Source organism: Magnolia sinica, chromosome 13 (genome assembly GCF_029962835.1).
Source record: "Magnolia sinica isolate HGM2019 chromosome 13, MsV1, whole genome shotgun sequence".
NCBI lineage: Eukaryota > Viridiplantae > Streptophyta > Magnoliopsida > Magnoliales > Magnoliaceae > Magnolia > Magnolia sinica.
Window position 1 is genome coordinate 47,138,534 of NC_080585.1, and position 26,515 is coordinate 47,165,048.

General features: G+C 38.9%; 1 protein-coding gene across 2 annotated transcripts; it reads right to left on the reverse strand.

Annotated features, from left to right (window-relative positions):
• Nucleotides 1-1,562: 1,562 nt before the first annotated feature.
• On the reverse strand, nucleotides 1,563-24,334 carry LOC131223727 (uncharacterized). Of its 2 annotated transcripts, none has more exons than XM_058219210.1 (7): nucleotides 24,125-24,334; nucleotides 23,849-23,905; nucleotides 19,062-19,189; nucleotides 10,485-10,618; nucleotides 2,413-2,560; nucleotides 2,159-2,318; nucleotides 1,563-1,664 (listed from the first exon to the last, which is right to left on the reverse strand). In XM_058219210.1, the coding sequence occupies exons 2-7, from the start codon at nucleotides 23,859-23,861 to the stop codon at nucleotides 1,573-1,575; spliced, it is 675 nt and encodes a 224-aa protein (XP_058075193.1). In that variant the 5' UTR covers nucleotides 23,862-23,905; nucleotides 24,125-24,334; the 3' UTR covers nucleotides 1,563-1,572. The 2 variants fall into 2 exon arrangements, with proteins under 2 accessions (XP_058075193.1, XP_058075192.1); XM_058219209.1 differs by having other exon boundaries at nucleotides 23,849-23,983.
• Nucleotides 24,335-26,515: the final 2,181 nt, after the last annotated feature.

Genomic DNA, 26,515 nt, shown 5'->3' on the forward strand with positions numbered 1-26,515 from the left:
GTTGGGTGGGCTTGTATTGACCCTCAACCTGACCCAACCCACCCAAGCCGCACCCATGTACTATGCTGGCTGTTGATTTTTGACAATTTTAGAGTAGAGAATAATGCAGTTGGAGAATTTCATCCGCCGTACATGTAGAATAAAATTTGGCATTTAGGAGTGTACAAAGAGTGGGCCCATGGTCGATAAAATGAGACCCAAATGTTATCTGACCAAAATATCCTAACCATCTGATTTGATACGAGAATTTGGGTCAATCGACGGGAGAATTGGCACGCCAAATTACCTCTGATTCAGCATTGGAAGCAACCAAACTATGCAAAATAAATGACATGAGAAAAGATTTTACGCAATTGAAACTTGAAAGGGCCTTGTATGTAATATTAAGGGTGAAACTATGTCTTAGGCCGCACTAAAAGAAGAGCTACAATACATCCCAGACCTATTATTATATAAAAAGCTGATGGCGGCTGCATAAGAAATATTCATATTGGAAGATCCAAAACTTTCAGTACACCCACAAAATGACAATTAATAAAATGGTCCATATTCAAAGCAAAAGTGTTAAATGATCTAAGGGTTGAAAATATTCCAATCTAAGGCATTTTGAGTCCGCGCTGCAGCCCACAGTTCAAAGGATTTGAATCATTTAGACATGAAATCGTATCCAATAGCTATAGTCCCATAATTGGTTGGGATACATAGCAGCACTTCTACCAAGAAACGTTTTCAAGCACTTTTTCCACTTTGCACGTCTTACATATGAAGGGTTTTGGAATTTGGACAATATCTACTGGTTGAGATGACAATGGAGATTTTACCAACTCAAGGGCCCATTTAGACACTAGCACAAATCTTTGTTAGCATAGGGGACTTGAGCGTTGCCCAATGGATTATACAAGCCAATGATCTGATGGAAGCCTATTCTAGATAGACCGTGCCACCCAAATCTTTCAAATTGGATGATCCTAACCACCCAATCTATGGCTTTTTTTCCCATTGGGAATTGTTGGCATATTTCTACCTAACCATTTACTTGCATGCCAACAAATGAAATGTTGGTATTTGTCCTATTGCCACACCATCAATGATCCCCATCACCAACCCCAAATGTACAAAATTACATGCAGCGGAAGTAATTTCCTACCAGTCACCAATTGGAGAACATCTTTATAAAATGCCGCAACTATGTCTTTCTAATAGGAGGAGTACATGAATAGAGGACTATGGCACAACATCCATTGCAAACTCAATGCTATAACCTTGTAAAAGAACATTAAAATTTCTCTCTCAAAATAAAAATAAAAATAAAAAAAGAAGTTTCACACAGGTTCTGGGTAAAATCTGGCCAAATAGATGGAATGACAAGCATCCGGAAGACAGCATAGCAAGTTACCAAAGCGCACTCCTTATTCAACACATACTCGAACTCATCGGGTTGGAGAGAGGTGAAGGGACAGTAATAGCCACCGATTTACCATGCCCCATGGAACTAAAGCCGCCGGATATCAGAGTTTCAGGTCAAAAAGAAGGAATGAATCGATGTTTTTTTTTTCAGGGTGGGGGCACCGCTCACATGAAATCATAATCGTCTAGAGCATCATAGCCATCAACGACCGCTTCATCGTCTGGCTTATCAACATGAAGCTGCTTCTTCTTTGCAGCTGAGAAATACAACCAGGACCATCAATCAGTTGCCGATCAATCAAGTAGTCAGCCATAGTTCTAAAACTCGGTGATTCAACTCAAAACTCATCCGAGTCAACTCGACTCAACGGATTCCAAGCCAAGTCACCTAGAAACTCGCAGGCGAGCTTGACTTGGTTACGAATCAGCCAGACTCATCAAGATCAGCTCGTTCTTGATGAACTCGACGTGACTCGGCATGAGTTGAACTGAGTCACTCACTGGGTTTATCAATTTAAAATAATAGTATGGTGCATGAGATTCGAACCCACAACCTCAATAAGAGAAACCAACAACTTCTACCTTCACACCATGGAATTTATTTGTGCTCTTATATTCAAATTGTTATATCGTCCAAATATTGATTATTAGTTATTGCTCAAATATTCTTGTTAATTTAATTATTAGATATTGAGTCAAGTATTCAGGTTTTGAACTATGAAGTCAACCACAGAAAGTTTTGCACACACACCTTGTTTCTTCTTGCCTGCATTAGCTTCCTTCTCAGCCTTAAGCTTTTCGTTTGCAATTGCCGTGATCGAAGAAGCTACTTCTTTAGCATCAGCTGCTTTCATTGAAGTCATAGAGAGCCTCATTACCGCTTTAAGGAGGCCTATGTAATGAAAGCTTTTCTGTTATGGAAAATAAAGGAATCAAAATCAGCAATGCCAAACAAAGCTTGCAATGTGGACCTGAATCTACCCCACAACAACATAATCACAATACCTCATACGGGCGAAGCTTGTGAGAGACAAGCTCGGCATATTCCAAGAAATCATTTTCCGACTTGGGAATAAAATTATCTAGAGACTTCTCATCACCTTGCTTGGCAAATAATTCTGCAGTGGATTTGTAATCAGCTTCTTCCACAAGCCTGTGAAGGATACGATATAGATTTAGCATACTCGATATTGAAAGTATCGTCACATGTATCGATGACTTGGGATATGGAAACATGTATGGATATCGTTGATAGTATTGCACATGACAGATAAATATCACTACAGGAAACATCAGGAAAAACGTAGAATATTTTAGTGAAACTTCAGGATATGTTAAATGGCACAAGTTTACACACTTACGAACCAAAATATTCCAAAAGAACAAGTACAAATAATAGGTTTCCATTGTATACATGATCAAATTATGTGTTGTCAAAAAAAAATATTTAAATAAAGATTCTAGTGCACTAATTGTAAGAAGTAAATCGATAATTCAGCACATATAATGCACTAACTTGAAACACCCTTGGAAATATTACCCAAAAAAAAAATTTTAATTAAATCTGAAATTTCACAGGTACTAACACTGATATTGTAAATAATATTGATAATATTGCATGATATTGATGATATAATGTTTTTTTAAAGGGTATGTTGCCTATATCTCACAATATCATGGAATCATGCGATAATGTTAATCATATTATTGACATTATCAATGATATCTTGAAATTTTTATTTTCCCCCAGTTTCTGGATCATTGGGCAATACCAATAATTTTTAAGGATAATGGCAATTTTATTAAAGGCCCGCTTAAACACAAGATGGGAAAAGAATACAATGGCGGAAACCCAAAATATTTACATTCCTAGCGCGGCCTTAGAAAAATCAAACTCAACATTTAAGATGGCAGCCCACTCCAACACAGAAGCTTTAATATAAACAAACAAGGCTTCAGAGATCCTGCAGTGTCCCAATAGCATCACCTATTCCTTTCACTCCACATAGCCCACCACACCATGGGCAAGATCAGCTGCCACAGAGTCCTCACCTTCTTAGACACCCCTCCTCCATGCCATGCCCACATGAACTCTAAAACTGAACCTGGCATAGACCACGACATGTCAAAAAAGAGCAAGGAAATGCAACCACACTCTGAACATGAAAGGGCAAAAGATGAATAGGTGATCTACAGTTTCAGCATCTTCTTTACACAAGTAACACCTGTTCGGAATGCTCATGCCGTGCTTCTAAAGGTTATCAATTGTCAGCACCTTCTTTCTTCCAACTAATCAAGTGAAGGCAGTAATCTTGGGAGGTGCTCCATAAGACCAAAAATGGTAAGCATAAGGCCCAAGGATACGTTCCAGCTCCGGGCAAAAGCATTTATAAAGAGAGCTAACAAAAAAAACAACCGGGGTCGTGATTGACCCACACCATAGAGTCAAGAATCGTCTGAAGGCACCACGAATCAAAGACAGGCTAAGAGAGGAGAGATCTTCCAGCTCGCAGTATGAAAGATCTCTCCTAAGGCGGCATCCAACACACCAAAGAACTGCTGAAAGAAAAGCAATCCGCTACTTTCAAATCCTCGGAAGTTGCAATGCTAGCCAATCTAGGAAAGCCGGGACTCAAAGGACAATTTCCACACAACTCTTCTGAAAATCTGATTCTGGTACCATCTCCCAATGACAAGGAGATGCCTTCCTTGACTTCCTTGACCTTCCCTCTCACAGTCAAAATAGCTTTACAAATATAATAAGCCGGTAAAGAGAGGACTCCACCTCCCATCCTCCCTCTTTAATGCCATACTTGCAAGCGATTAACTCACGTCATTGATGTCCTTCTTCCATTCCAAAACGCCATAAGCATTTGCCAAAGAGAGCCATGTTCACAGTTGACAGGTTTCTTAACCCCGCACTGCCGTGGGAAATTGGTTTGCACACCTCCTCCCATCTCAATAAATGAAACTTGGTGCCTTCTTCCAATCCCCTCCATAGGACATCCCTTCTCAACTTATCCAGCCTTTCCCGAACCCCTTGTTGCCAATATTATCAATAATATCAGCGGTACCGGGAACATTGTCTGCTTCAACAGCTCAGAACTCTCCAAACATCTCACTTTTTGGAATTCAAACCTTTCTGGATAAAAGGAGGGGAAATGAAGAAGTTGGGATAGGATTCTCCAATTCCAAATGGGACCGAGTTACACAGGCTGCTGTTTCTTTTGGTTGGTATGCTTTGGATGTAGTGTTTCCTCCACAGAGTGCTCTCTTTTTGTTGGTAGACAATAGTACCTTTAGTTATATGATGATATTGAAAGGTATATTACAAACCTTTCAATTGGTAGCTAACAAAGGTTTGGTTAAGAGAGAAGATGCAGTAACAGCTCCAATTCAACCAATAAAAACCCAACTATTCTATGCAATGCTGCGTGGATACTTCTACTATTTTAGTTTTTGCAGTAACGGACACTTAGGGACACTTGGACACTCCTTGACACTCCAAAATCTGGACAGACAAAGCATCCTACTAATGTCATCGAACAATGCCTCAATGTTGGACACTTTAGAGGTGTTCAAACCTGTTTCTCTATAAAGCTTTCCTTTTTTGTCCTTTTAGATTATTTTATTATGTAAATTTATTTTGTCAAGCTGAAGATTTCTCGCAGTTAAAAATTGCCTCCATCATTTGGTTACTATTCACAAGGAAGCCCTCTCACACCCTAACTCTAGTCATTTTTATTACAGGTATCATGGTCCAAATAATGAAAGTCTCTGATGGGGACATCAAAGGACCTACTCAGATGTACCATAGATGGAGACGAGTACCCACATCAGCACAACTTTCTTTATGGATGGGAGACGAGTTTCAGGTGGGGCCTGCCGAGCCATTTTAAAGACCCCACATGCATTGGATATGCATCAGGAATACCTCACTGTGGGATGATGCATGTGAGCTGCTTAAGAGACTATTTTAGTAATAGGATTTCTATTTCGTGTCGATCCGACTGTTGGATCTTGTCGATCAAGCTATCGAGCCACCAGATCTTTCGGATCTGGGCCCCTTGGACTCTATCTTGCTTTCTTTAAGTCTTTTGTTATTTTTAGGATTTATTTGATGGTTGGGATTGATAATAAATATTTTAGTTTTCTTATTTTGGATGATGGACCACTTTACTTAAGTGGAATAATTGTAATTATGTTGAATTTTAATTCAAAATTTTTAATTATAAAACCACAAGGGGAGTGGAGTTCCAACCCTATTGGAGATTTAAGAAGGAAAAAAAAAAAAAAGCTCTTGTGTGAAGGAATTTTCCTCACTGTTTTCTAGGGTTTTTTTGAAGGGAAAAAAAAAACCTCCCTTCTAATTAAATTGTGGAAGGGTACAAACTTGTTAGGTGGTGGATTCCCCAAGGTACATCCTTCCTCTTTCTCGTCTTCGAAAGGTATTCTTCTTTTTACATCCTTCCTCTCTCTTTTTCAAAAGGTATTCTTCTTCTTCTCTTATCTTCCTCTTTTTCGAAAGGTATTCTTCTTCTTCTCTTATCTTCCTCTTTTCCTCCCCATTACAACCTTCTAAACCCTAGATCTTCAATTTCTTATTTTCCTCAATTTTTAAAAATCTTAATTCCAAAATCCTCAATTCCCATTAATCCTAATTTTTCTAATTTCAGATTTTCCCATTTCCTAACCCTAATCATAAAACCTACAAATCTGTCCATTGAGTGTGGAACGTGCCTATGCTAAATTGGAAGTTATATCCTTCCATCGGTCCTAATTTTAATTGATTTATGTGATTTCTTAACATGCGGGCATGTGATTTAGGTTAAATCAGATTTTATTTCCTATTGTTTACTCTTAATTAATTGGTATGTTAGCATCTTTTGTTAATTGAATTATTTTATAGACTCTTTCACAATCTCCATGTTGCATGCTAGCATTAAATCATGTGTCCTGCATCAAATTTGGTATCAGAGACCATAGGTTTAGCATAGGATTTTTGTGTTGCATCTAGATTAGAGTCACATCTACGGTTAGTAGAGTATGGATTGCATATAGGATCATATTGCTGAATTTTCATTGGAGTACCTTATTGCTGAATTTTCAGTTCGCGTCCTCACTTATACCATTGCTGAAATTTCAGCATAGTAATTTCAGGTTGTCATATTGCTGAATTTTCAGCTTGTAATTTTCAAATACACCCGTGCTGAATTTTCAGTTTGGCACCCTCATATTACCATCCTGCTGAATTTTCAACATAAGATTTGAAGATAGTGACTTGCTGAATTTTTTTGGTTAGTGTGTCTAGCGTGATTTATAGGTTAGTACTATCATTGTCATCACATTTTCCTGGGACCTAGGGTTTCCTTTAAAGTGTCCTTATGTAAGCCCACTCATTCAGGACGTGGTTTTGGCCTACATTCCACTATGAATCTAGAACAGATTGTCGACGCCCTTGATGCTATCAACAATCGTCTAATGGTTATTAAAGCGCACAATAAGACCATCGTGACTCAATTGATCGTGACCAATGCTCGTATCAATCGGCTTGAAGCCTCCCTTCAGGCGAACCACGACACTAGGGAATATGTCCAATCACAAGCCGGGGATCAAATTGAAGGAGTTGAGACTATGCCACTTGCAATTATTAGCCGCGCCTTAAAGCCAAATTGTATAAAGTGATTATTGGCGCAGGAATTCAATTTTCCACACTTATGCCCAGTGTGGTGGCAAAAACTGCAAGGTGATCATTCATAGTAGCAATTGCATCAATGTGATATCTGCTCGCACCGTGGACCGCTTAGGTATGCTAATCGTTCCTCACCCTCAGCCTTATCGAGTCTCATGGGTTGACGCATCTTCAATTTTAGTTTCTCAGTGTTGTCTCATTCCCATCTAGTTTTGTTCCTATACGGACACGTTGTGGTGTGATGTTTTACCTATGGATATAAGCCACATCATTTTGGGTAGGCCTTAGTTGTATGACAGGGACGCAACACTGTTCGGTCACTCGAATACGTGTTTGTTTCTATATGAAGGCAAAAGGATTGTCTTGAAGCCTCTCCCGCCCAAAAGCACTCCAGAAAAGGAGGACGTCAAGAAACGTGGTCCTGAAGATGTGACGAAACTCCAGCTTGAGTCTCTTCCTATAGTTAATGCCAAAGAGTCTGAAAGAGAGACTAAAACTGATTTGACGTTGTCTGCCCACGTGACAAGTAAGGTCACACCTAAGGTTATTATGAAGATGTCATCTGATGTTACACCTGAGGGTAGTGTAAAGTTATCATCTGAGGTGAGTCCGGTATTGGGGGAATCCAATGTTGTTATTCCAGAGGGCATATCAAATGAGCTTACACCCGTGTGGGACATTTATGCATTGACTTTACTAAACCTTCATCACGTACATATGAGTACTAGGGAGGAAGTGGATTTGGAAAGACAAGTAGATGAGCCTAGGACTCTTATAGATTGCATACCCATGTCTGTGTTCCATAGGCCTTCAGAGTTTGCACATGCATCTACACAACATATGCATGACTTGCATGTGGAGATTAGAAAAAGAATCAATATAAGTAATGAAACATACAAAATGATTGTTAACTCACACCATAGGTTTAAAGAGTTTGTTACGGGTGATGAAGTCATGATTAAAATATGTCCAAAAAGGTTTCCACAGAGAATCATAAAAAAATTACAAGCCCGTAGCGCTGAACCATATAAAATCTTGAAAAGACTGGGTTCAAATGCTTACTTGATAGATCTTCCACCTAACATGGGTATCAGTTCTACATTTAATGTGGAAGATCTTGTACCATTTCATGGACCTTCTCCTAACCCTCACATGAACTTTGATGATGATGCCCCTAACCTGTCCCAAAACCCATGTCCATTACCTGAGTCTTCTCAACCTTTACCATCTGTACCATCCATACCTATGAGAAGATAGGAGATGAAGGATATCTTACATGAAGAAGCGGTTTCCACACGACATGGCGATTACCAGGAGTACCTTGTAAAGTGGAAGGGCAGACCAAAATCAGACAGTACGTGGATCATAGAGGTAGAGCTTCAACGACGAGACCCAGATCTCCTAAAGCATCACTGCAGCTTTATTTCGCCAAAGGCGAAATCTCTTCAGCTGAAGGGGAATTGATGGGGACATTAGAGGACCTGCTCAGATATACCAGAGATGGAGATGATCACCCACATCAGCAAAACTTTTTTTATGGATGGGAGACGAGTTCCAGATGGGGCCCGCCGAGCCATTTTGAAGACCCCACATGCATTGGACGTGCATCAGAAAGACTCCACTATAGGATGATGCATGTGGGTTGCTTAGAAAACTATTTTAGTTATAGGATTTCTATTTCGTGTCGATTCGACCGTTGGATCTTGTCGATTAGGCCATCAAGCCACCAGATTTTTCTGATCTGGGCCCCTTGGACTCTGATCTTGCTTTCTTTATGTTTTTTTTTTTATTTTTAGGATTTATTTGATGGTTGAGATTGATAATAAATGTTTTAGTTTTCTTATTTTGGATGATGGGCCACTTAAGTGAGTGGAATAGTTGTGATTATGTTGAATTTTAATTCCGAATTTTTTTAAATTATAAAACCACAAGGGGAGTGGAGTTTCAACCATAGTGGAGATTTGAGAAGAAAAAAAAGAAGAGAAAAGCTCTCTTGTGTGAAGGAATTTTCCTCGTTGTTTTATAGGGTTTTTTTTGGAAAAAAAAAAAAAAAAACTCTCAATTAAATTGTGGAAGGGTACAAACTTGTTAGGTGGTGGATTACCCAGGGTAAATCATTCCTCTTCCTCATCATCAAAAGGTATTCTTCTTCTTACATCCTTCCTCTCTCTTCTTGAAAAGGTATTCTTCTTCTTCTCTCATCTTCCTCTTTTCCTTCCCATTACAACCTTCTAAACGCTAGATCTTCATTTTCTTATTTTCCCCAATTTTTAAAAACCATAATTCCAAAATCCTCAATTCCCAGGAACCCTAATTTTTCTAATTTCAGATTTTCCCCTTTCCTAACCTTAATCATAAAACCTACAAATCTGTCCATTGAGTGTGGAATGTGCCTATGCTAAATTGGAAGTTATATCCTTCAATTGATCCTAGTTTTAATTGATTTATGTAATTTCTTAGCATGCGGGCATGTGATTTAGGTTAAATCAGATTTTATTTCTTATTGTTTACTCTTAATTAATTGGTAGGTTAGCATCTTTTGTTAATTGAATTACTTTATGGACTCTTTCATAATCACCACGTTGCATGCTAGCATTAAATCATGTGTCCTGCATTAGTCTCTCTCTCTCTCTCTCTCTCTCTCTCTCTCTCTCTCTCTCTCTCTCTTCTTTTCTTTGTTCCTCTCTCGGGGTGGGTGTTGTGCTAATGTCCGAGTTCTCTAATCTTTCTAAGAGGACGCAAGGATGCTACTAATTAGTTTTTATTAGAACTAAATGAATGTTGTTTTTATTTATCGTCATGCCAGACACTTTAGGACACTTGGCACCCTTGTAACCTGTCCATGTAACACTGATTTATGGATAACATCCTACAATTTGTAGGATTTGGGGTGCATGGGCCACCCAACAGTGAGTTCCCGAGTCCCCTCATTTCAAAATCTTGGATGAATGAACTGTGAGCCACACGTACAAATTGGAGGCCCAAACAATCTCTCGTCCCAAGAATTTAACACTGCATAGATAATACCCAAAGGAAAGAGAAAAGAGAAACAAGGGGATCTACCCTCCACACATCAAAAGATTCAAAGCAGATACAAAATTTGCCAATTCCATTGGCCTGCTGAGTAAGATCGTCCATCACTGCATTTTCTGGACATTGTGATCAATCAATGGAATGAACCTGTTGAATGGTCAGGATCAGGGACCATTGTGCCACGTCCTATATGGATCAAGTCCTGACTACAAATAGCTGGGTCAATGATCCATATCCAACATGGCAACATGCATGTACTTGAATTTTTTTTAATAACATGTTTGTGACATAAATAGTAGCAACCCAAAGGAGTTCGAAAGGAAACCAATGAAAGAGTTGAAAAGAGTGTCACCTCTGCTGCCGCAGTTTCTCTGCCACAGGATCTTCAAGCACTTCATCTACTACAACAGGTTTCTCTTTCTTCCCAGCACCTTTTCCAGTCGATTTTGGAACAGCTTTTTCTGCAGCAGGTTGTGGTTTGGGTACCTGAATAAATTATATTAGTGAATTTCACCTTAGTGTTTGAGCACAGAAATGAACTGGATTGTGAGCAGCCAGTTTAATCAAGAGGAAATGAGAAAGGGTACTTAAGTTCCCTAGCATTCACAATATATATATAAGGCCCTCTGAAATTGTAGTTGAGCATCTTTCTAACTCAGCTTGAAAGTAAATTGATTGCAAATCAGTGCCCCAACCCTCAGCATGCATTCTTAGAAAGGAAATCACAATTTGGTTATTTCCACTCTATTAGAACAATAATTACAATTCAGTTTGATAAAGAACCCAAATACAACCAACATGATTGCAAAACTTAATTACCCAATGCACATGCAAATGTGATCAACACACAAAAAAACTACCAACCATACAAAAGCAGCAATTCAATCAGCACCAAAATATGAGCCTGCTACAAGTAGACCATTACCAAATTTCAACTAGCACACTTTACTGGGCACAACTGACACGTTACAACCCTGTTGCAGGGCTTCCTAGTAACCAATGTTCATATACTCCTATAGGTGAATAATTATGGAACTGATATTGAAAACACAATTTTCTGTCTCTCCTCCAAACCCATATTTATTTTGACGACATAAAGAACTAATCGTTTCTGCAGATTAATTATCAGTGATTAAAGGACTAAGAGAATAGTAAGATTGATGGTGGAGACATCTGAAATAAGAAAGTGCACAGACTCGAAAGCAAGTTTATCAGAAATTAAGCTGCATGATGCATGTGAAGTATGTGACAACTTAGATATGAAGGCGAAAGAGAATTAAGAGGAAAACACAGGCCAAAGTTCCAATCCAGGAAGATTTCAAGATCTGATGTGGGCCCAAATCATTTCACAGAAGGACCAAACAGTCAGCCCAAATAGAGCAGCAGCAGACAGGATGCTCGGTCCTGGAGGCCCAAACCTGTAGATGATGTTATGCTGACATCAGCAGCCATATCCAGAGGAGTTTCCAGAATATTTTAGTTCATTCGATTGGGGAGAAATCATAAAGAAAAGAGTCCAAATCTGTGGAATGTGAACACCTGCTCTAAGATTTAGAGACTTTTTAGGAGTTTTTTTTTTTTTTTTTACAATTATTATCTTTTCAGAATCATTGTATAAGGCTAAATGGCTACAAGTTAGAAACTTTTTAGACCTTCACAATAGTCAACATGGACCTAATTCCATTAGGATTTATATCGAGTATTATTTTAGTTATACAAGTAGGAAATTGTGAGGGTCCAAGTTAGCTCTAATCAAGGGCTGAGAGGAAAATTGAGTTCTTAATATTTGTAAAGACCTATATAAGGATGCATCTAAAGGTTCTGGTAGAGGCTATGCAGGACGATTTAGTTATTGCAGTTATACATCATTTTCTTTTTGAGGCAAGGCATGTACATTTGGAATTTGAATGGTTTGAACCCTGGTTTATTTCACAATTTAAATTCAATTCAAGTACATTTTTAGTTGCTTTCATTGGTAACATACTAAAATTTAACCATTATTGCAGGAGTTTATTTTGGAAAAATGGACATTCTATATCTGCCAGCAAGCGCACAAAAATTGCGGGAAATTGTTCATTACCTGCTGGAGATGATTTTTAAGGGCTGGAATGTGAGTTTTATTTCTGGATTTGCATCTAATTGTTGAATCTTAGGAATGCATACTATGGATCATTATATTTGTTGGATAAACTTCATGGGTACCCACCCACCTTATACTGTTTGGAATCACGCTGCAATTGATCTGGTCCAAGTTCTTGAAGCAAATTCTACTCACTTTCCAAGGATTCAGGTGGGCGGATTTGCTACCAATCTTTTTCATCGGGGGATTTGGGGCCACCCTGCTGTGTAAAAAATCACAATTTATCTGTTTAATACACACAATCCTAATTGATACTCTGCCATTATAAATATGAGTACCGACTAATCAATTGATCATATTTATATACATATGATCCACTCTGCTTTTGTCAAATCAAATCATGCTCAAATCTTGTCTTATAATCTCAAAATAGGCCTAGACTGAATCAAAAATGAGTTTACAACCCTCCTCGCTAGTTAAAATGAAAAGAAAAAGGGATGAAAGGGGACATTATGAAAAATGCAATATGGGCCCTTTATAATCGTCTTGGCTGTGTCACATGAAACAGGACCTTATTGCGACCTATGAGAGCCAATACAGGTGATAGCACACGCGAGACAATGATGTAGCCCTGTATTGCATCTTTGGGCAGCCCAATCAACTGATATGCATGAAAAATTCAAATCTTGAACTGATGGCTACAAAGTTGAGGGGGCATGCAATCATCTGGTAGACACAACTTTAGTACTCATGAGAAAGTAAGGGAAGAGAAATACCAACAATTCGCAAAAAATGAAGGAGAGGCTAAAATAGAAGTTTGTCCCCTGCACCATGTTCTAAGATCGACTCAAATTGCTAAATACAGTAGCAGAAAATGACTGGAATGTTATGAGTGCTTCTAACAGATTGGGATTGCATATGAGGCAAGCTGTTTTTTTGGGCTCAGTTTTTTGCATTAGCTATCTGTGGTGTAGAGTGGGATCTGGCGAGAGCATTCGTTTCTGTAAATGGTGCGATGAGTGATGACAAAACACTGGCTGACCAACTTGGGGATCTTTGCTCAGTTGTTTCTATCAAAGAGGTGACAGTAGGGCAATGCTTTCAACTCCATGGTAGGAGTGTTATTTAGAGACGAGTCTAGAAATTAGAGCAAAGTGAAATGTGCTCCACCAATTCTCTGGCTTGGGCTCCCATAGATGGCATTTCGGATCCTACCTACTTGTGAATCTGGAATGGGCCCCGGCCCCTTTAAGATCGCTTTCGGGAGGACAGCTCAACTGGATGAGATTCTGACAACTGATCATCTCAAGAGTACGGGGTGGGCCATCCCAAACAGATTCCCTATGTTGCACTATAGAGAGGAATCACTCATCTGTTGCTTCATTGCTCGTCAGGTATCTTGGGTTCCGTCCTTTCAAATTTTAATATGAGTTGGATGTCCCCTAATTCTGTGGGGATTTTTGGGCAGTTAGGTTTCTTATGCTTGGGGCCCTCTTCGCCAGGCATTGCCAAGTGTGTATGCTGTTGCCATGATATGTTCGTCTGGCTTGAGAGGAATTCCAGAATTTCCGAGGAGAAGGCCTACAATATGAGGGAAGTGGTGATCAAGATAGGCATGTGGTCAGCTAGGCTCACACTGACGCAAGATTCAGCCGGAAATCATCTTCAGCCTTGTAGACGAATTTTGCTGAGGATCTTAAGTGTGGGCCAATTAAGAGGAAAGTGACTGCATCTTGTGTTCCACCTCAACCAGGATACTTCCAAGGCAAATTTTAGTGGATGTTCTTTTGGTAATCCATGGCCAGCCAATACAGGTAGTGTGGTGTGCAATAGCACAGTGTGCACAGTATCAACACCATTACATGCATCGTTGAGAGGGGATATGGAAACATGTATTGGTATCATCAATATTATCGTCGAATGGCTAGCGTCGTGGGTTTGCTCCCCACAAACGCGAGTTTGATTCCCCTACCTGGGATTACCCGATGCACATAGTTTGAGGGTGATTGCGTGCATCCGCAGGGCTTAGTCTCACCTTAAAAAGGTGCGAGGGTATATATATATATATATATATATATATATATATATATATATATATATATATATATATATATAACGCCAGGGTGGAAACATTGGAGAAAAGGTGGAATATTTTAGTGAAGCTTCTGGAGAGGTTAAAAGACACATGTTTACATTTGGGAATTAGGAATCAGAATATTGCAAAAAAAAAAAAACAACAACAACAATGCATACAAGTTTCCATTTTACAAGGGTCTAAACCACAAGCCATCAGGGAAAAAAAGAACTTTGTAGCCATCAATAGATCAGCCTTTTTTTCTTTTCGTTTCGTTTCCTTTTTTTTCTTTTTCTTTTTTTCTTTTTACTTTTTTTTCTTTTTTTTTTTTTTTTTTTTGAGAATTATCAATAGATCATGCAATATTAATCAATACATAAAATTTGCACATTAATTAGTAGTGAAAAACACATTTTCAAATATAGAAATGGAGAAATTAGGATTAATATTGCAAAAAAAAGAAGAAGGAAAAAAAAAAAAAAAAAGAAGAAGAAAAAAAAAAGAAAAAGAAAAAAACAACAATGCATACGAGTTTCCATTTTACAAGGGTCTAAACCACAATTCATGGCTAATCAATAGATCAGCCTTTTTTCCTTTTCTTTTCGTTTCGTTTTTTTTTCTTTTTTTTTTTTTTCTTTTTTGAGAATTATCAATAGATCAGGCAATATTAATCAATACATAAAATTTGCACATTAATTAGTAGTGAAAAACACATTTTCAAATATAGAAATGGAGAAATTAGGATTACCCTATTTTCCACTTATGTTAACTTTTGTGCCACAAATCCATGTCAAAGACAGATTTCCATTGCAACCCACACAAACATTGAGAGTGGAGATTTCTCCCCCAAATACAACCCCCCCCCCCCCCCCCCAAAAAATAATAATAAAGACCCACAAAATTTGATATCTTTTGGGTTTTTTCCAAAATTTTGTTCTTTCCTATTTAAGGATGTTTTCCGAGTATTGGGGATATATTAACACTAGTATCGGAGATACCAGAGAACTTCTATAAGGATTCTTCTCAAAAAATCGTTGGTATGGATCATATGGCCAAATATTATCGATTTATTGAATATATCGGCAGCATTTGACATTTTTTTAATGCCAGCAGTTTCGGTATCGCTGACATTTAGAACACTACAATCTCGTCAAGATACAATCGGCTTGTTTTCCTAGCACCAGTAGTATCTCATTTTCAAACCTAGCTACGGGCACTGCGTTGTTTCAGGCAATCGAGTTGATGAACCAGTTTAATCTCTTCTTTATCACTGTTGAAGGAGACTCCCGGAATGCTATTTCATGGGCCAAGGGTTGTGTATATCCTCTGAGACTAGTGGATATCATTGAAGAGATTAGAGACCCCCATTCGGAGCATGTGTTTTCCTTTATATCGATTATCAGAAGTGAATGAAGAGGTGGATTCCTTGCCAAATGGAGGGCAAGTCAGTCGAATGACTCGAATCAGTTAGTAGAAGATTTCTGTTAAGTGAGCCTTTTTAGGCAACATCAAGGCAGTTTGTTGATCCCTTGTGCGGTTGTTTGTTGATATCTTTAGTTTGCACAGTGTATTTGTGCAGACCATCCTATTATACCTTGTATTTCCTTTTCTTTTTCTATAAAGTTTAGTTTCCTAAGAAAAATAAATTTACTGGGTAGTGCTTACAAGGCTATTGTGAAAATATTAGTAGATGAATTGATGTATATATTAATTTCATCATAAGAATTTCAGACAATTACTCAATGCAGCTAAAGCACCCAGAGCTACAGAAAGAGTTTTCCATGCTAATGGCATGCATCCAGTACTCAATCAGATAGGCAGACAGCAGTGAGATATATCTTTGCCCTCAAAACAAATATACAACATACAGATTTTTCAAGTAGCCTAGCAGGGAGATGAAGCCATGCAGTTGAAAATGAGTTTATATCCTTCCTCTAAGGTTGAAACAACGAAAAAGGGTGAAAAGGGGGGATTTTTTTTAAAAAAAAAAAAAAGAGGCAAAATGGAGCTTTTACACTCCTCTTGGACACATCACAAGACGTGGGGCCATGTATCAACATCAATACCAGTCGATAAAGGTGCCCAGGCACCGAAGATGTTGTTACAACCCCATATTACATCTTGAGTCCAGCCATTACAATCCCATTATGGCCGTATCAGCCAATATGTGTCAGAATTCTCAAACCTTGAACTAGCAGCTATGAAGTTGAGGGGAAACATGGTTATTTGTTTGATGCAATTATGCAGTAACAAGAGAGCAAAGGAAAGAGAAAGATCGAGAACTGCTAGAAAATGAACAAGCAGCTAAAACAGAAGTTTACCCCTGCACTTTGCGCCGTATTTAATCATGAGAAAACTACATTGTGGAGCTGTACTTTGTATCTATTCCACTGAGAATGAAAAGAATACATATAGAAGAGGTGGGGAATCTTTAGGAGATCTTAATGTGTGTGTGTGTGTGTCCATCTATATACCTATCTATAGTATGTCCAACTGCACATAGATAATTATATTCTAATAACCCCTCAAACTCAAGGTGGCTGAACGAAAGTCAAGGAGAACACTTAGGGTGTGTTTGGTTGGAGGTATGAATATGATGGCAATTTGTGGCAAAAGCATAATGACGGATTTTGCCATCTGTGTAAAACTTTCAACATTTATTCAAAGCAAAATTGTGGGCCCCATCATAATGTATATGTTATATCCATGCCGTTCATTCTTTTGTTTTTCAAATCATTTTTGGGCATGAACCCAAAAATGAGGCGGATCCAAAGATCAAGTGGACAACACCACAAAAAAATAGTGGGTTCAATGATGTTCTTTATAACCATTTCCTCTGGGTCGTAACGATCCCATGACTCTCTACGGGGCACGTGAGCGCGCGATCCTACATGACTTACTCACTGACCAAAGTTCCTATTACAACCCCTAATGGATTCTATTGGGACTGGACCTTGCTCCACTCGGTCCTCATTCGCTAGCTCTCCTACCTAAGACTGGTGGTCTTCCCCAGTGGCAGGGGTATCGTGAGAGGTGGCATCTATCCACGTGATACGATAGTTGCTGACAATCAATTGCGAAACAGTGGTCTTATTTTGCATCTCAATGGCTATCAAACGGCGGTTAATCTTTTTGAAAGCCTCGGCAATCTGATCCGAATTCATGATGGGGAATAAACCAAAACCATGACATGTTCGCATTTGCATACACTAAACGACCCTAATGAGAGACAACCTAACTATATGTGTACTATATGATAAATGCGATCCGAAAATCAGATTTGATGACGTCCAATGTGACAATACATGATGCACATGTACTTTATGCATGATGAGCCTATGTACCTTAAACCCTATGGACAATCCTAGAATGATTCAAATACGGCTAAAACGAAAAATCAAGTAACTATGTGTCTTAAAGTCACTAAATCTGAAATATTCAGGCAAGATAGGACTTTGAAAATACCCAAGTGTAAAATTCAGCAAGCCAAATCAAAAAATTCGGCAAGCTATATTCGACCTATATGCTCTACTATGGGTATAGGAATTTTGTCGAACGCCTGCCCAACACTAGACCTAAGCTCTGATACCAATTTGATGTAGGACGATGGAACTATCATAGGATGCATGATGAGAGATCAATTTACACATTAATTTCAGCAATAAACATGTAAAATCAAACATAACCACATAATAGATTTGGAAATTCAGATTTATAACACAAAAGTCCTAGGTTATCATATATGCGGTGTACAAAAATATAAAATAACTTAAAAGTTGCCCACTTGGAAGTAGGGACTTCCAATCTAGCGTGGGTAGTACAACAACCACGTGGATAGATAATGATGCAAGTAAAATTCTGGTTTGGAAAAAATTTCACAAAAAATTCAGATTTTCATTGGGGTTTTGGATTCATGAATGGAGAATTTGGATTGGGTTTCTAGGGATTGAAAGGATCTAGGGATTAGGGAGTTTTGAATATAAATCAAAGAGGGGAAAACCCCAAACGGAGACCCACACGTGGTTGCCCGTACGAACGCACGTGCGTACGTGTGAACGTGCGGGTCCACACGTGGCTAGGTAAAGGGGAAGAAAGATATGGAGGATTGAGTAGGGTTTTGATGGGTTTAGAAGGTTGCAATGAAAGGGAAATGAGGAAGATTAAAAAATAAGAAGAATACCTTTTGAAGAAGAGAGATGAAGGATGCATCTTGAAAAATCCACCACCAAACAAGCCTCTACCCTTCGACAATTCAATTAGAATAGAGGGTTTCTCACAAACCCTAAAACACAAGGAGGAAAATTCATTCACACAAAAGGGCTTCTCTTTCTTCTTTTTTTCTTTCTTCCCAATAACTCCACTAGGAGGACACTGTGTTATTGGACAAAACTATGCTTTAAAATCCCGCTCCGATCATGATTTCTCCATCAAATTCTTGTTTTGATGTGAAACAACTCGAGTAGAGTGAATAAAACACAACTAGAAAGAGAATCCCAAAAAATTGAGACAAAAAATAGTTTTTCTATTTTTTATTTTTTCTGATTTTTGCTGATTTACATGTTTCAGTCGAAATATCAGTTTTTTTTTTTAGGTCAAAATATCAGAAATATCACCCAAATGCCAACAACATAGGGGAAGTTATCGCAAATATCATGCAATATTTTTGAAATATCACAATGATCACAGCACATTGGCATGCATCGATGATATGTGAGAAACAGGTGTAAAAAGGATACACAAACGAGTGGTAGACAATATGAGCAAAGGATCTTTACTTGACTAGCAACATCTTCATCTTCCCAAGACTCTTTCACATCTTCTTGTTCCGCATCTTCATCATCCCATAAACTTTTAGGTTTCTCCGCCGCAAGAGTAGGCGGTACCGGCTCAAAATCCTCAGATTCTGTGAAAAAGAAAAGGTATTTTTATGCATATGAAGAAGCTATGAACACCCAACAAAGCAGCAAAAATACATAAAGAAAATATGCTGCAACAAATCAAATCCTTCATCCTGCTGAAGCCATTACCCGTTCAGTTTTACAAAATGCATTAAAAAAACTCAATGAGTGGATACAATGGCAGTTTATGCTACACATAACACCTGCATACTCTGATGCTCAATAAAGTTTTGATGCAATAAATGATATCACTGGATTATCCATGCAACATCATTAAGCTAGTACCATGGACAAGTCAATGCCCTCCTAAATCCTTTATGAACTGATAAGAAACTTTTCAGACCAGAGAAAACAGTAAATTAGTTATTAGGAGGTCGAACAAAAGAAATGACTAGTTTACCAAGAGAGAAATGATGGTCAGATACCTAGAAAAATGAACATGCTCAACATCTAATGTCAGACATGATATGATTCTGATACTGGTAACGGGAAGTCCAGGATAGTAATAGATATGTTTAACTAAGTAATGTTGTATTAGGCTCTAGAATCCTACACTTTCCAACATTTTTATCAGCTCACATAAGGAATATTGTATTAAAAAAAAAAAAAATTTAAAAAAAACAAGTTTATTGAAAGAGACGAAAAGAGCTGTAAACAACAAACTATTGTTAAATTTAGCATGCTAGGAAAAGAATAGGAAACAATAACTAGCTCCATACATTTAAAATTAATAGAATGGATAGAATAGTTCAGGAAAAAACTGCATCACAAATCACGATGAGCATGTTATGAATAGGATATCCGTATTCCATATCCTTATTTGTGTCCTGGATTATAAGCAACATAGAGAGGCATCATTCATTTCTCATGTCCTTACAACTATACATATCTAGGTATACTATATAGAACAAGGGAGTAGGAACTGGGAAAAGCCTTGTAATGGAATGGTGTAGGCAAAAAGGAAGACCTTGAAGCCCCCTCTGTATATTTTCAGTTGCTAGGCAGCTGGCAAGACAGCACACAAAGATATCAAAGAGGGCGGCCCTCGAACCAAGGATTTATGAGTGATTGTTTTTTATGCAAACTCCCCTTACAATATGGTGGTTGAGCAGTATCCTCATTTCCGAGAAAAATAGTAAACCATCAAATCCTCTTATTGGGCATCGGAAAGCCTGCCAAACATCTATGGGAAAAAGTAATAGAGAGAATCGAAAGGAAATTGACTTCTTGGAAATGTAGAAATCCTTGAGCTTAGTGAGCTGCTTAATTATCTCAAGTGTGTTATCCCCTCGCTTCAGGAAGAGGATTCTATGATTTGGAAAGAACATCCATCCACGAAATTGTCAGTTTAGTTGATGTTTAGTCTTCTATCTCGATCAACCATTTCTGTTACTCTATCGCACCCATTTCATCATTGGTTTCATGGCGCTTCCCCTCAAGTTGCAGTATTCGTTTGGTTGGTGGGTAGAAAGCGAGTTCTAACCATAGATAACCCTTAGTGAAGATCGCTTATTCTCCTAACATTTGCTTGATGTGTATGGAGGATGTAAAATCAATTGACCATCTCTTCAATCACTGCCCCTTTTGTTCAGAATGTGTGGAATTATTTCCTAGGTGTGCTTCACACGACTTGGATGATGCCGAGTCAGGTGGAGGCCCTTCTTTAGGGCTGGCATGGGGCACAGTATTGGGAAAGCCAGCAACGTCATTTGGAGGCTCCTTATCCTGGCAATTTTTTGGACAATTTGGCAAGAGCGGAACAAGCGTTGTTTTAGAAATGGGAAGGCTTCTTTGGAGGGCATGACATGTATAGTCAAGGTTTTGTTAAGGGTTGGGTTTTTTTTGACAAAGCAGGCCAAGATGCTCTTTCTTCCTCCTTTTGGGAGTGCTGATTGTTGTTCCAGTTTTGTATTCTTTTCCCACTTTTGTCGAGCTTTCTAATGAAGTGGTTGTTACCTCTCAAAAAAAAAAAAAAACTTCTTATTCAATGCAATCTACGAAAACTCCGACTTGATGCAAAAGCTTCAATGGAATTGTGGTGCATTTTTTATTGAAATTACATGCTTCACCCACCATAAGTATCCCACTTGATTATGGGATTTAGTCTAGAGGTGGGGAGGATGACACCAATGTAGGGATTTGTATTCATCTCCAAGGCATAAGATTCAATCAACCAAAGAGCCTAATTCCAGCCCCATATGGTTCATGGTTTAATATGTTGGACGATACAATACATACAAGATCTAGTCCCTAACAATGCAACATGATATTTCTATTGTCTCTAATATGGCCTAGATTGTCCAAAATCCGCGTTAATGCGGAGTCAGATCCAATGCGTTTTGATGACTCAGTTTAGAAATTTCTCAATAGATGCTACGTTATCATGAAAATGACATAGATACCTAATACAAGGGCATTTTCACATTGGGCTCGAGTGGAGTGACATGTGGGATACAAGGGCACACTCGAGGTGGGTAGCCCGTGTGAGGCGGGCGGATCGTGTGAGGCGGGTGGCTCATGTGAGGCGACATGTGATGAAGGTCCCACGAGGGGGGTTCGGCCAAGGTCCTAACCCATGCGATGTGGGGCCTGGGCTATGAGATAAAGGGATTAATTCGCCATGCTCTATCAGTTCGAGCTTTTAGAGCAAGTGGTTAATTATCCTGCATCAAAGTGGTATCAACAGGTCTCGTGGTTGAGACTCCTCACCGGAGGTGATTAATGCGGGGGAATTTTCACACCGGGCTCGATTGGGGTGGCCTGTAGCATGCAGGGACACACTCGAGGTACGCGGCCCGTGTGAGGAGGGCCCCACCCATGTGAGGCGGGTGGCTCGTGTGAGGCAATACCCATGTGACATAGGGCCCACAAGGGGGTTCAGCCGATGTCCTAACCCATGCAATGTGGGGCTTGTGCTATGAGATAAAGGGATTAATTCGCCATGCTCTATCAGTTCAAGCTTTTAGAGCAAGTAGTTAATTATCCCGCATCAATACCTTTGAACTATTTTTAAAAGAATGGTATATATCCTAGACATTTCTGGAAATCCCAAGTACATGGTGAGTAAAAGGCAACTTCTTCCTTGAAAATTTTAACAATTGTCGCAAATCAACTTAAACATTACTTCGCAACACCCATACACTTGTACGTGCTCTAAACTTTCAACATCTCATCTAAGAAGCTCCTTTGTTGCTAAACTATAGATTAATACTCTTCCCGGCCCTTATTCACACTCACACTAACCCATCATGTGGTAGTGTGGATGGCAGCAAAGCAGATTATCCCGGTTATTGCTCCCCTGTAAATCACTTATAGGCTAACGTTCAAAAGTTTGGAATCTCATAGTGGAAGGGGAAAAGGCTCTCTCTCTCTCTCTCTCTCTCTCTCTCTCTCTCTCTCTCTCTCTCTCTCAACAAGCACCCACAGATCTCCATCCCTTCTAGCCCCCTTGCAGCAATCTTTGTCCCTTCCAGCGCCCTTGCAAAAAGGGTCTTACAATCTCTATCCCTTCCGGCACCTTTCCAACAATCGTTGTCCCTTCTAGCAAGCTCCAGCTTTAGGTACGTGAAATCTATTTATTTTTTTGTCCAACGTTTTTTTTCAAAGAGGGAGAAGAGGCTTTGAAGAAGACAAGCATGAGGTGTGGGGACGTCGTGCACCAAGCACATGTAAGCCATGCAAATCCGAAGCAGTGTGGGGGCCACCACAATGTTTGTCTGAAAACCATTCTGTCTACCAGTTTCGCCATCTACAGTTCCAAAATCCGATTATTTGAACAATCTTAACCTCTGATTTGTGGGCAATAGTTTGATGAGATAGGACCCTTGGATGATTTTAAATTTGCATTTTTTGTGGGCACTTGTAAACTGTGTTCAAGTTTTGATCAGATGTCACATGTGCAATGTCCAAGTAACACAAGTTTTACTAATCAACCATGTCGACCTCCATATTGAAAAGCTTGGTTTTGCATTTATTAAGCTCAACCAATATGTAACATTGCTAAGAAGACCGATTATCTCCACTAATCAGTTTGTTTGGGTTCTGATTTCTTTTTTCTTCTTTTTCAGTTTCTCTGAATGGTGTGCAATTAAGTCCATGGATAACTTCAAAAATAAAAACAATTGGATTGGCCTATGTTTTGGGCCATGGGCCCCACCTAGTGACCTGATCCAAGGATTAGATGTGGTATACCTTTGCCACATGTAGCCACTTATCTTAAGTAGCTACTCCACATTACGGGTATTTTGAATCTGAGGGCCCACTTTTGTGGCTCCCCTGATGATTGCTTTGCCTAAGAATTGGCTCATAGATTCATCTAGATGAGCTCAAGCCAATGGTGTATCTTATGCCAATCTTTTTTTATGTGATTTGAAGATTTTGAAGTGATTCCCTACTTCACTTACAGGTTACCCAAACATTTAAAAAAAAAAAAAAACCTACATACCTGGACTTACAGCTTACATCCAGGCAGGCAGCATCACAACTTAAAAACTTACAGGCATCCAAACAACCCCTAACTATTTTACAATTTCCGTCAGAAGAGATGAATAAATAGTAGAACAAGACTCACGAACCACATACAAGGCAAAGAATATAAATATAAATAACTTAATATATATATATATAGAGAGAGAGAGAGAGAGATAAGGTAAGAAGAAGCTTACCCCAATCTGCCATCTTCACCGAAAAAAAAAAAGGCCTTTTTCTTCTTCAATTCGTTACTGCGATAACGGACAGACTCTTTCAGGAAGGGGTTGATAAGTTTAAGAAAGGGAAAGAAGGAAGGACGGAATGGAGGTCTGATCAAAACATCAAACACGAGCAATCCATCAAACACTTAATAACATATGCAAATTCACAAAGTAAGAGAGAGAGAGAGAGAGAGAGAGAAAGAGAGAGAGAGATTTCAAAGGATGAATGAGAAAAAGGAGAAAAGGCACCTGAACAGACTGACTGAAACCTTCTTTCTCTTCCTGGAAGTCTTCTTATATGCAGAGAGGGATATAGAGGAGAGAGATACGCCTTCCGATTTCCTCTATCGCTTTTTCTCGGTGGCTGCTGCCTATATACTAGGGGAATTTGGGGGAGAAAACGAAGGAGAGAGAGAGAAAGTGCTAGGGCTGTGGAGGGAGGAGCTAAAAAAAAGAACGTGTTTGGCAATCGAGAAAAAGTAATTATAGGACTCGATTCGGACTGACCCCTCCAATACCGTGGTACATGGAGGTATTGGGAAAGCTCTGTGGCCCCCACCATAACGTGTGTGTTTAATCCACACCGTCCACTAATTTTTCCATCTCATTTCAGTTTCTATTTTTAAAATGAGGCGGATTTAAAGATCAAGTAAACCACGCCAAAAAAAGTAGTAAGGATAATGATGTCTACCGTTGAAACATTTTTCGGGCCCACCACCATGTTTATTGGCCATCCATCATATTCAAAAAGTTACATAAACTGGGACGCAAGGAAAACACAAAAATTAGCTTAATCCAAAACGTCCGTGCAAACAAGAAAATTTCAATGGTGGGCATTCAATCCCCACTGTTTCCTGTGGTGTGGTCCACTTGAGTTTTTGATCTGTCTTATTTTTGAAAGTATGTCCTAAAATGATCCGGAAAAATGAATGAATGGAGGAGATAAAACACTTACATCGTGGTGGGGCCCACAGACATTTACCAGTAAGTACTGACTGGCAGGGAGGTTGGTAGTGGAAGGGTCACTACCGAATCCGATTCCGCAATTATAATTACAAGGGCACTGGAATCGGCAACAAGCTATGTGGGGGCCATCACGTTGTAGATGTAAATCCAACCGTCCATCATGTGACGACCCTGTATGTGAATTGTAAATAGAAATGATGGGCCCGATAAACACCTATCCATAGGAACAATGTGAAATTCTGCCTATTAACTGCCGAAGTTCACCAGGTGTGGCACGCCTGAGTTACACCGGATTAATGGGTTTGACGAACGATATAAACCCTGATGGTCCAAGATATAAATCTATGGTTGACATTCCATCCTTATAGTTCCTGTGGTTTGGCCCTCCTGAGTTCTAGATCTGGCTGCTTCTTTTCCCCTGGTTGTAGAATCCTGATGGATGGAGTGGATTCGAAATAAACAACTGATGGGTCCCACGGAGCTGGGATGCTTTACAGGCTTCCTAAATATAGTTGAGTCAGAGGTTCTGGTGCATGGCGGGCGCGGATTGCGTGCTGAGTAAGCGTTCTGGGTAAATTCTGTAGGGACAACTGTGTTGTATGTGTTTTATCCGCGCCGTTCATCAATTTTCCAGTTCATTTGATGACATGTGTCCGGAATCGAAGCATATCTAAAAATTAAATGGACCACATCACAGGAAGAAACAGTGGAATTGAAGGATTATCATTGGAAACTCTTTAAGGGCCACAGAAACTTTAGATTAACTTGATATTTGTGTTTTCTATTCATCCATGTCTGTATGACCTTTTGAGCGAGTTGGATGTCAAATAAACATCTATGTGAGTCCTAAAAAAGTTTCAACAGTTGACATTGTCCACATGAGATTTGGATATGCTTAAATTTTTAGCTCATGCCTGAAAATGAGTTAGAAAAATAAATCAACGATGTGAATTAGGCATATATTGTTCATTTTTATTTTCTGCATTTGTACACAAGCAAGTCAGAATTCGGGCATGTTAGAATTGGATTTGCAACTCCAATTCAAATTGAACAATAATGACCCTAAGCGTCGAGGTAGGCAGACACAGTATATGACCAAGGTCTAAGGAGATCGGTCGCATATTCAGCCACCCGCTCGATGTATAAATTGGATCAAGCGATTTTTAGAGAGCGAGGTTCGTCCTCTAATGATGGATTACTCATTTGTCTTTCATACGAAAAGACTTTTTAATATAAGTGAAATCAAAAGAGAGAAAAATCCTTATATTCGATTGCGAAGGATAGTTGAAGAACTCCTTTCTGATTAATGAACTGAATTCAACGTGCGAGCGTGAACTCAAATTACAACTAAAGCTTATCAACTATTTAATTACCACTATGAATTATACTATGAAATGTAAATAGCTAGCTGAAAAGTAAAAGGTTACACTAAGAAACGTAATTTGCTTGGCAAAAAGTAAAGGATTACACTATGTAATGTAAATTGACCAGTAATTAAAAGATAATTGAAAGATAGATTGGGTTTGTTTAGATTGGTATGAGACAAAACTTTCTTCTTGATTTACTTTGCTATTTAAACTTTCAATCCAGGTATTCTAGATCCTTCCCACGTTCTGATGATTGTTGTAACCACTCTTTACTATTCTATTTGATTTATGGATGCTTCCCATGCTT

Excerpts from the sequence above, each read along its gene's own strand:
- LOC131223727 (XM_058219210.1), bottom strand. Across the intron at positions 2,561-10,484 it reads GAGAAACTGCGGCAGCAGAG|GCTTGTGGAAGAAGCTGATT; the intron begins GTGACACTCTTT and ends TATCCTTCACAG. Across the intron at positions 1,665-2,158 it reads TGCAGGCAAGAAGAAACAAG|CTGCAAAGAAGAAGCAGCTT; the intron begins GTGTGTGTGCAA and ends TGTATTTCTCAG.